This window comes from Azolla caroliniana, unplaced genomic scaffold, assembly GCF_043228905.1.
Source record: "Azolla caroliniana isolate FFs.n. ecotype wild unplaced genomic scaffold, voAzoCaro1.0.p SCAF_3, whole genome shotgun sequence".
Lineage (NCBI taxonomy): Eukaryota > Viridiplantae > Streptophyta > Polypodiopsida > Salviniales > Salviniaceae > Azolla > Azolla caroliniana.
This window is the reverse complement of record NW_028230438.1, coordinates 6,689,052-6,700,638: the sequence shown is the minus strand read 5'-3', so window position 1 is coordinate 6,700,638 and position 11,587 is coordinate 6,689,052. Positions and strand designations below refer to the sequence as shown.

The window sequence follows — 11,587 nt, the reverse complement described above, 5'->3', positions numbered from 1 at the left end:
CCGCGTCATCAAATGAATAAAGTGAATTAAATGGGATCAGTTCAATAATATATATGCAGCCTACATTTAGTACATATACCCTAGCTTTTGAGGTTAGGTGACCATAAAAGAACAAGGGATCATATGTGTGGAACATGCTTTGTTGAAAAATGTGGTTCTTTCCTATTGTTAGGTTTGCTCGCCCGTGTGGCTACCCAACCATTTGAATCTTTGCTCATATGTCAGATCCATGCAAATTATGTTCTTGATATGGTTGCCACGTTTCTATGATTCTATCGATGTACAACCCTTATTTGTATTAGTTTTATTTACAATTAATATATGAATCTTCAATGAAATAATGAAGCTTAAACACCATGAGTTATTTGAAGGCATTGAATAGGAACTTCATCACCTAAATATTCATTGGAACCTTGTCCTTTAGGAAAAAGATTGTTTTCGCAATGAGGACTTGAATTGCCAACCTTTATTGCATTGGGTTCAATTTGGGCTAGAAACCGTGTTGATTTTACTTCATTTAAAATGTTATCCATATATATAATGCCACCACGGTTCCTTACCTCAAAATATCTCGCTTACTATTCATTTTCTTCATTTCATGTAGGTAACCCTAGTTGTCTGAGAAAGTAGTGTCGAGAAAAGAAAAGAAAAATGCCTATTAAGAGTTAAGAACTAACAAAGTCTAATTGCTTGGATAAATTGACGTTGTGGTCCAAAACAATTTGGACGTGTCACTACATCTTCAAAAGGCAAGTCAAAATATTGTTCATTGTAAGATGTCTTTATGTTCTTGAATTTCATACAATTTTTCGTGTCATTTGATCAATATGTTAAAGCAACGTGGTTGATATATATTTCAACATGGCCCGCATAGTCCAGAGATAAAACCTATTTGTAAGTGAAGTCATCAATAACACATGGAGCGCTACTCGTCGAATGAGAATCTTCTTTTGAACTCAGTTAAGGAAATGATGTAGGGAACTAAGCATGACATTTGTAATGTACATGACTTAATTGAAACAAGATGATGTCATGTGTGAAACACAATGTGTTGCACGCATACTCGTTTGTATCATCTTCGTTATAAATTATGGTGAATAGGTAGAGAGTGCGATGAGACAATAAAATGGCTAATAATTGTGCGTGATAGGGCTTAAATTGTGGACAACACAATGATGAAGATATGGCTCAATTCATGAAGGTGTGAAATGAATAAGTCAAAAGTTATAATTCAAAAACCACCCTTGACAGTAAAGAAATGACATTATGGAAAGCAAGGATAATATTAAATAGAAAACCATCTCGATAATTGAGCGATACATTATGGAGTTTACTGAAAGTCAAATATTATATACGTAAGCACCTAAGAAGTAAATGAAAACACTCTTGACAATATCAACAAATTACAAAGATGTTCTCATGATGTTCTTTGAACTCAAATTTGTATCGAATATTCAATGGTATATTCATCCTTATTTAGGCGAAGCCATTATTTGATTTCCCACTTCTTATGTCAAGCTTCTATGCCACACGTCTTATTGATAATATTTCCATGATCATAATAGGAGAATAAGTTGCTCAAACATTGATTCTCGATTCAACCTTCGGCAGTTAGTATTTGTTAACCCTCTTCCATGATGATGATTCATGTTGTATCTAGTACATTTTCGTATGGATTGAAGATGAGAGACTCTTGTTGGTGCAATTATATAGTTTGGCAGTTGATTGCCATGATTTCCACGTCCACCCCCTCCCAAACTGAAAGCTATCATATCACTCATAACATAAGCATGCAAAGGACCACCGCCCCTCCCCCCTTTCGCTCGACCCTATTCCAGTCTCAAAGCTAAGGAGCTATTCTAGCACAGACATTTGCCGAACCCCGTCATTGGCAGTGATTAGAGATTGACCAAGTAGTACATCATCATAACTATCACGCAAGTCCTTGATTAAATCGACACACCCTGCATTGGATTGGCAAGAGAGAAAGTTATTTGTATATATAACTCGAGGTACCAAGTTGTCCATGAACATGTACAAAATATGGGTGATTAGTTGTCGTTGCTTGATTGATGCCAGGTAGGGAGCTAGTATCAATATTATACCTACATGTCTATTGACCTCATAGGAGACTTACAAAGCATCCGTTCGTAGCCTCTTGGGTTTAGGGTTTATCTGTTTGTTTCTATTTCTGTTTCTGTCTCTGTCTCTGTAATGTCTCTTCGGGACGTATGGGCCTAATAACAAAATCTAGAGGAACTGAGACACCGAAGGCTTGTCATTTCCTCACACATGGAACACACGTTTAAATCACCCAAAAGTAAATAGCAATCCAAAGGTCTGGGTATGGTCTTTAAATTCTTATTTTTGTTCTGTTTTTAGTAATCTCGATTTAAGCCTTTAAGGAAATAATTTCTCATAATAATAAAAAAAGGTAGAAAAAGAAACAAAGATAAAGAGGAATAATAACAATAAACAATAATAATAATAATAATAATAATAAGATAGTACAGTACATATGTGATGTTTTTTTAGGGAAAATAAATCAATTAAAACGTTTTTTGTTTTTCCAAAAAACAAATAAAAATATTATATAAATATCTAAAATATTAAATTAATAATATATTATATAGTACATACATATGTCGATGTTTTTTACGCGAAAATAAATTCAATTAAAAATACTATATAAATTTAGAATCAGAATGGAAATTAGAGTTAGGATTAGGATTGACACTAGATTTATAATTAAAATAGAAATTAGAATTAAAATTTGAAATTAGAATTAGAATTAGAATTTACAATTACAATTGGCATTAGAATTTACAATTAAAATTGGAACTAGAATTTACAATTACAATTGAAATTAGAATTTACAATTACAATTGGCATTAGAATTTACAATTAAAATTGGAACTAGAATTTACAATTAATCGAAATTAGAATTTACAATTAAAATTGGAACTAGAATTTACAATTAATCGAAATTAGAATTTACAATTAAAATTGGAACTAGAATTTACAATTACAAATTGTAATTAAGAAAAGACGAAGAGGTGAAATTGCGACATAATTGAGAAAAATATGAATAATAAAGCTTTACGTGTCTCTAAATTATTGCGTGGAAAATAAAACAAGAAAAAAAGGAAAAATAAGTGAAAATAAATGGCAAAAATAAATAAATAAAGAGTTTTAAAAAACAATTGAATGAACAAAAAATAAAAAACGATTTTAAGATAATTGAGATAAATAAAAAGAATTACAAATCAAAAGGTTGGTTTACGTGTCTTTAAAAAAACAAAATTATGTATCGCGTGCAAATAAATTTTAAAAAGAAAATGGGAAAATATAAATGGGATCTCAATAATTGATTTTTGTTTTTTTAAAAACCAATTTAATTTTAATTTCTCTCTCCTCTCTCTACTCTTCTTCTTCTTCTTCTTCTTCTTCTTCAGAAGGAAGAGAACAGAGTAGCAGCAAAAAACCAGCCCGAGCTTTCGCCATCGCCATAGCCATAACCCCCCTCTAAAATAAAATAGAAAGAAAGCACACACACAGAAACACACAGAACAGTGCTTGACCTAATCCATTCTTCTTCTTCTTCTTCTTCTTCTTCTGATTCATGGTCTTCTCATGAAGTTCTCCACTGCTCATATCCCCCTTGAACCCTCCTCATCCCCATCGGTTCGCCATATCCCATATCCTGATCATCATCCTCACCATACTCATCTTCCTCTTCGACATCTGCCTCGTCACCACCACCACCACCACCATCAGGAATGTCCTGCCCCAATTTATCATCTCTGCACACGGCAGCACCTCTCCGCTGACCTAGACAGCTCCAGCGACACCTTCCCGAATCTTCCTGTCCGTCCTCCTCCGCATATTAGCCATGGCGATGAAGGATATGGCATTGGTAATGAAGAAAATCGTAGTAAGGATAGCAAAAAAGCATCATGGCCACCACATCGTCTTTCTGAGGTAAGTTCTAACCCTAGCTCTAATTCCTTTGATCATCACCACGAGCACGAAGATACTACCCATCCAATGGGGTATCCCTTAGACCCTATGAATCAGAAAAATCATACCGCAGTAAAGGGGAAGCAGCATGGTGATCCATTAAAAGTATCAACTTTGCGTTCCCATTCCGATTCTGACCTGTCATCCGCTCGAATAAACTCCATTGGTGGTGTGGATGCTGATTCGGCTAGGTTTAAGGTTTCGACCAATAATCAAATCAAGTTAATGTGTAGTTTTGGTGGAAAGATCATGCCTCGGCCGATGGATGGGAAGCTCAGATATGTAGGAGGAGTTACTCATATCTTGAATGTCGCAAGAAAAGCCTCGTTTCGTGATGTTATGAGTAAACTGATCGGCTACTTTAGTAGTGGTTCTAATTTGACAGGGCCATTCAGGCTTAAATATCAGCTTCCCAATGAAGATCTTGATGCATTGATTTCTGTGACATCGGATGATGATATGCAGAATATGATAGAAGAGTGTGAAAAGGTGGGTGATAGTAGTAGACTCCGGCTGTTCTTCTTTGCTTCTTCGGGTGATATAGATGTGGTAGTATCAGAGCCTAAACCAGAAAGAGGAGAAGGAGAGTATGGTGATTCTAGCACTCAAGAGCAACTCTATGTTAATGCAATCAATGGTAACCTTTGCTTAGACACTAGTGAAGATTTAGTAGTCGTAAGCCGGGGATTTCATCAACAGCAGCAACAAGAAGCATATCTTAGAAAGGCTTACATTAAGGATATGGATATGCCTAATGTTATGACTCATTCTAAGGTCCCCTCTACACCACCAATCTCGGCTCCATCTTCACCATCTTTGGCTCTTCGCTACAAATCTGGTTTTGCTGGTAGTGATGCTTGCCTTCAAGGCTTAAGGGAACAGCTTAGCAAGGTTGCGATCAATTCGCAGCAATTCGAAGGGGAATTCGATAATCAGTTTGATCTGTCGGCTAGTTCTTCCAATACTTCCCATCACGATCCACAATTTTCTATGGCTGCAGAATCTCCCAAAATAGCGCATCACAATCTTACACTACCTCAGTGTAGGCTTGCTAATTGCCAATGTAAACATGATGTGGAGCATATAAGGCCTACCGATCGGCATCATGAACAGCAATTCAGCTGGTTTGTGTCAGATTCGCCAAGGATGGTTCATCGTGATCTCTCCATTAATCCACAGGATGAAACTTGGCCTTTTATAGACCCTAACCCATCTCATGTGGATTGTGGTATAGTTGGTGGTAATGCTATGGAGCATTCTGATTTGCATTATTATATGCAAAGACAAAACTTCCATAGATTTCACCATCAGCCTTCTCATGACTTCCCAAATCCTAATTTTCCTGGACATGATGTAAGCTATGGAAATGCTGAAGAACATGGAATGCCACCATTTGTGCAGGTTTCTCCACAAAAACACCCTCAAGTTATGTATGAATTATCTCCATGGAATGCTGAAGAACATGGAAAGTCACCATTTGTGCAAGCTTCTCCATGGAAACACGCTCAAACTATCCATGGATCATCTCGATCCGTTGCATATCACATGGGTTCATCTCCTTCTTCACCTAGGCTCAATGGAGTTCCTGATAGCCCATTAAAATGTTCATGTGGTCTGCAAAACGCTCAAGTTCATCGGGGTGTAACTGCCTCCATCGGAGATCAATCATGCAATAGATGGCCACGTCATGCAGCTAGTGGGGATGTTCAGTCCATGAAGAAGAATGGGTGCCGTCCTTTCTCTCGATTTTGCGATAATGTGAATCACTGTATAGATTCACAGTTTTCACACCAATCAGCTACAAGAGCAGGTGAAATCAACTGTAGAGATCATCCGATTGGCAATCCTTGGTGCCATGTTCATGGGAGAGCATCTAGAGACTGTCAAGTCTCAGCATATCAACCAATAGACTGTGCCTTACATTACACTGATCTCGCTCCTGAGTATGCAACTTTTGCACCACCATCTCATGAATGTTATGACACAAGAAGGAAATGTTTTTGTAGCATTTGTTTTCATAGATGCCAGCTAGTTATGGGAGATACTGATTCTTCCGTCACAAATAGAAAGAATCAGATGCCAGAGCCTGGGAAGCAGAGAAAAGGATTTGAGCTGAATGGGGAAATCTTCTCAAAACTTATAATTAGTAAAGAGGAAGCATTTGGAGATTTTGTGGGAAAACGATGTGTTGAGAATGAATATGGAGTAGCGTATTCATGTAACGTGCTTGGAGGATTAGACGCAAGAAGATCCATTGAAGCTCGTAACGAAGGAGTGGCTTGTGAGAGAAGACCTATGATCCTTCAAAGTGGCCTCATTCAACCCCCAAAGGAACATGCGCCAGATGGCCTATTGGAGAATTTTCCTACCATGTCTTCCCCTGTTCATGCTTGGGTTGAGAATGCAATGTTGTCATATGCACCTGGTGGAACACATCTTCTGTGTCCTGATATTATCCCTTTAGGTTCAATAGCTATAACAGAGGAGAGTTCGTACATTGCTCATACTGCAGACTCTGTTCCCATATCTACAGTGACAGTAGATGACTGTTGTCTTAATGTACCTGTGTCCCCTGTATATGACAAAACCCCCCTAAATAGCACAAATACCACATCATTTTCCTTCACACCTAGCAATGAAGATTCTCCCCGAGCAGAACTTGCGGATGACATTAATGAAGAACTATTTGGCTCACCACCGTCTGTTACCAAGCTATTGGCAGATGGAATGATCTCATCAATTCTGGATTCATCCTCCAACGAAGGAATATCCCTGGAAGATGACAAGGAAATCAGAGACTCATCGTCAAATCGAGGAATACTCCTGGAAGAAGAGAAGGAGCTAGAAGATTCAGCCTCAAATGAAGGAATATTCCTGGCAGAAGAGAAAGAGCTTGGAGAGTCATCCTCAAATGAAGAAATATTCCCAGAAGAAGAAGAAGACAAGGATAAAGATCCAGTGGTGGTGTACATAGAAGCCAACCAATCACTGATCAATATGGGGAATGAAATTGAGATGGCGGGAGATTCAAATTTAGAAGATAGTCAGTTCAATCCTATAGCCACACAAACCGAAGATTCATTGGTCATATTGTCTGCAAGCACAGCGACTGGTTGGATGAAGGTGGAAACTGAAGTGAATTTGGAGACTATCCTAGTGCTACGAGATAGTGTCGAAAAAGTGGGTTTAAAGGTAAGAACAGCCATCACTGAATCTTTCTCTCAATTCATTCTCTGAGAATTGAGAAAACACAAAAGTCGACGGTTCTGATTTTTTGATTTATGCAGGAAATCATTGGCGCTGAGCACTTGGAGGATGACGAAGAAGTGGCAGAAAGCAAGGGGTCACAAGTTGAAGAAGAAGCCGTAGATCATGGTTTGCAGGTTAGTCAATTTGTCGAGAGTTTTTATTATTATTACTTACAAAACCTTGAATGGATGCCAAATATTGTCAATTCTTTCGATGGCAGATAATCCGAAACGCAGATCTAGAAGATCTAAAAGAACTTGGATCAGGAAATTTTGGGACTGTATTCCATGGGAAATGGAGAGGATCCGATGTTGCCATCAAGCGGATCAGAGCTAGTTGCTTCACCGATGACCTATCACAGAGAGAACGTTTGGTAAATATGCGGCTCAAACCAGCATATGCATGCATCCACCCTTATAAACATTTGTCTTGTTTTTTAATTGTATTGTTCCCTAACCAGTGGTTGTTGAGACAGATTAATGACTTCTGGAAGGAAGCACGCACGCTAGGTCAGTTACATCATCCAAATGTTGTTGCCTTTTATGGGGTTGTGCCAGATGGACCCGGAGGAACTCTGGCAACCGTCACAGAGTACATGGTGAATGGCTCACTGAAGCAAGTTTTACACAAAAAAGATAGGTAAGCTGGTGGCTGATTTGCTGAATAAGACCATGTTATCTTCTTGAACTTCTTGGTGAAATTCCTCATTAACACATACAAGTATCCATGCTACAGGACGATCGATAGGAGAAAGCGGCTTTTTATTGCTATGGATGCAGCCTTTGGCATGGAATACTTGCATAGCAAGAACATCGTGCATTTCGATTTGAAATGCGAGAATCTTTTGGTGAACATGAGAGATGCCCATCGTCCCATCTGCAAGGTAATCAATCAAATGGTAGCTGTTCTACATGTTTTCTTCACATGTAAAGGTTAGTTGTTTCCCTTTCTCTCAAACTAGAAGTTTATTGTATTGCTTTTGTTTTCTACAGGTTGGTGATTTTGGACTTTCTAAAGTGAAACATCAAACCTTAGTGTCGGGTGGTGTACGTGGAACACTTCCATGGATGGCACCGGAGTTACTCTCTGGAAATGGTAATATGGTTACCGAAAAGGTATTGGTTATATTCATTCATAAATTTATGCAAACAAGCAACACTTAATTATATAGCATAAAAATTACATTTTGATCATTGTATAGGTTGACGTGTTCTCATTTGGAGTGGTAATGTGGGAACTCCTTACTGGCGAGGAGCCATATGCAAGCATGCATTGTGGAGCGATAATAGGTAAAGGTTCATCAATTACAAAGTGGATTTGTATACGTATGTATGTATTCTTATGTATGTTGCGGCATATTTATCAAGGTATGTTTTGTTTGTTTGGCATCAGCTGGGATTGTGAATAATACATTGCGCCCATCGATACCAAATTGGTGTGACCCTGGATGGAGGAGCCTAATGGAGCAATGTTGGTCAGGTGATCCATCCAAAAGGCCAACATTCTCTGATGTTGCGAGGGAGCTTCGTGCCATTGCTGCATCGATGAATATGAAATGACCTAGTTCTCTTTTATCTTTTTTTTTCCTTTCACAAAGATGTTATTGTCTTTTGTACATATAGATAACACATCCATACATACATACATCACACATATCTCGAGAGAGATTCACAAAAGTAGTTTGGCTTCTTTCCCAATTGAAGATGCCTGAGATTCTTCTTCCCTTTTTGGATTCCCCTTACATAACCATTCTATACCCCACCTCACCTTTTTTGTGTGAAGAGATGCAAGTTGTTTATAGCGAAGGCCCACTTAGGAGTTTCTTTTTTACCCACATCGGCCTTGAAGGACTTTGTGGTTTTGTATCATGTAGGAGGGAGTTTTGTTATATATATAGTGATGTGCATTGCCATGAATTTTCTTCCTCTAAGAAAGAGGGAGAAAGATCTTAGGATTAGATAAAAGATCATTATATCCAATATAGACTCTTAGTCATTATTAAATATACATATATATTTACTCAATTTTTTCACACATGTTTACAATTTCTTGCTATTGAGTTGTTGAATTAGTTTGGTTTGTGATTTGCAATGGACTTGTGATTCTTTGAAGTTTTTGGGATCAAAGAGTGATTGAGTAGTACAGGGATTTAATTTGTGATATACCTGCCCTTAACAGAGGAGTTGTGCCTTTTTCAAGGAAGATACACAATTATGTGTAGTTACCATGTTCCAAGTCAAGGGTTACTCCATAGTTCAAAGCAATGCATTGAATTTCGCTTTAGTTTTTGAATCTTCATAAGCTTAGTTAATGAATGGGTTCTTATCATCATTGTTGTGTTACACATTAGTCATTAGTTATTATCGCATGAAGTGTATGTACTACCAATAAGGATGATGAGAACCAGATTAGATAAAGTAGTATTATAGTATTTGTGCAATTATATCTATTATACCCTAAACAAGAACCATATGCCATGGGATGTCCTTGTGTTTGTAGTAACAACAAATGGATTGATCTATTTACACGTGTTTATAGAAATGCCATTCATTTGAGTATCATACCCCAAAGCATGTGAGATTGGACACATGATTGGTTGATCTTATAATTAACTACCTAATCATGTAACCAAAAACCAATCATTAATCATGTGTAAACATGTGTGCACTATGAGCAAAGGACACATGATTGATAGCATTTAGAATGATCATGACACAATGTATACTTAGCACGACAATATCCGGTTCAAATAAAAGGGGCAAGGAGATAATTGAATGTGTGCAAAGGGGGGTCATCATTTAAATAGATGAGGGTATGTGCTTAGTTGTTTCATTTTTTTTGGTTCTGTGCAAAACATTTGTTCATTTATTTTACATTTTGTCCTAGTACAAAAGAGCTCGATGAATTGTGTGCAGTAGAAATGTGTGTGTTGTTTTAAGCTTCTTAAAGTGTGTGCGGATGGGATAGCTCGGAAAGGAAGGATAAATATTCTAGAACAAAGGATTTCTTCCTTGAATTGTATCCCTAATAGAGAGCATAAAATATTCTACATTTTGAGAAAAGATACATTTCCTTTTCAACACATTGTTGAGAACTTTTAGAAGGAAGTACAAGGAAAACTCAAGCAATAAGTTGGGCCTACTCAAAGAGTGGTGTCACTTGGCATAGTTATTTTCCGTCCTTCGAAAATTGGATTTGTCTCGACTTAAGATATTCTTATTACTACAAATATTCTTTTGTGCAAAGAAAATCCGAGGAAAATTCTCTGCTTGTTCGTGGAAAACCGACAATTCATACAAATTATGAAACAAGTTTTATACAAGCCCGATTTCGTTAGATTATTTATTTGTTCAAAGGAATTAATGATCATAAATCTTGATAAACAGGAAAGGGGAATTTCTTGCTAGTGTAAGCCAAAATATTGACCTAGAAAATGAAAATGATAAAGAAGTATTTGTCAGACCATATTTTGTTATGATTTACTTTCGCCTTGTTTATATTTCTTGATTTCAACTTCAGCTTCCTGTTCTATCCTAAGTTTTCCAATACATGCTGAAGGTGAATTTATAACATTGTAATGTTTTATAAATATTCATTTTGATGCGGTGATAGTGAGTTTTTTGCCGATTCCTATATACATATTGGGTTTCTTTGTAGCCATGCACGTTGGCCTGTAAGATATGAGTTGTATATTATCCTATGTACATTGACTTAATTAATGGAAGTAGTAATTATTTTTGGGAAAAAAAATAAAAAATAAAAAACACTTTAATAGTGAAAATGCTCTTCTAATAAAGGAAATACCTATGACCACAAATTCTTCATCGTGGAGGAATTTAAAAATGCTGTAATAAGGTGTCATGAAGTATGAATGCTTTTGACTCTGTGAGTAAAGATTTCTATAACAAATATGCAAGAACAAATTAGGTAAACAAGGGAAACCTAAGAGGAGACCTAAAATGTTTTCAATAACTGACGTCTATTTGCTAGAAGATAATCCCCTCCAACATCCTTCTATATAGGTTAATTACTAATATTATGACTCACACATGCATTGAGCTCAACTCCACAAATTGTGTGGTTTAGTATGATTTCCTTTATTCATAGCAATGCAAGAAACCTATTAAACTATTACATTGTTTTGACCAAAAAGGTGGAGGAATTTAGTCAAAAAGTGATGTTTAAAAGTGTCACTTCATGTACACAATGGACTTTTAACAACTTACAGATTGTGTTGTTTGAATGCCGCGTGTTGTGTAAGGAAAGAAAGTGTAAAGCATCTACAAAAAGCAAGCATGTTTCATTATCAGAAAACATG

At 36.8% G+C, this 11,587-nt stretch overlaps 1 protein-coding gene across 1 annotated transcript; it reads left to right on the top strand.

Annotated features, from left to right (window-relative positions):
* Window positions 1-3,502: 3,502 nt before the first annotated feature.
* On the top strand, window positions 3,503-9,301 carry LOC147866079 (uncharacterized). Its single transcript, XM_087316447.1, has 8 exons — window positions 3,503-7,212; window positions 7,308-7,403; window positions 7,490-7,642; window positions 7,745-7,908; window positions 8,005-8,152; window positions 8,262-8,384; window positions 8,471-8,558; window positions 8,662-9,301. The coding sequence occupies exons 1-8, from the start codon at window positions 3,634-3,636 to the stop codon at window positions 8,826-8,828; spliced, it is 4,518 nt and encodes a 1,505-aa protein (XP_087172573.1). The 5' UTR covers window positions 3,503-3,633; the 3' UTR covers window positions 8,829-9,301.
* The last annotated feature ends 2,286 nt before the right edge of the window (window positions 9,302-11,587 follow it).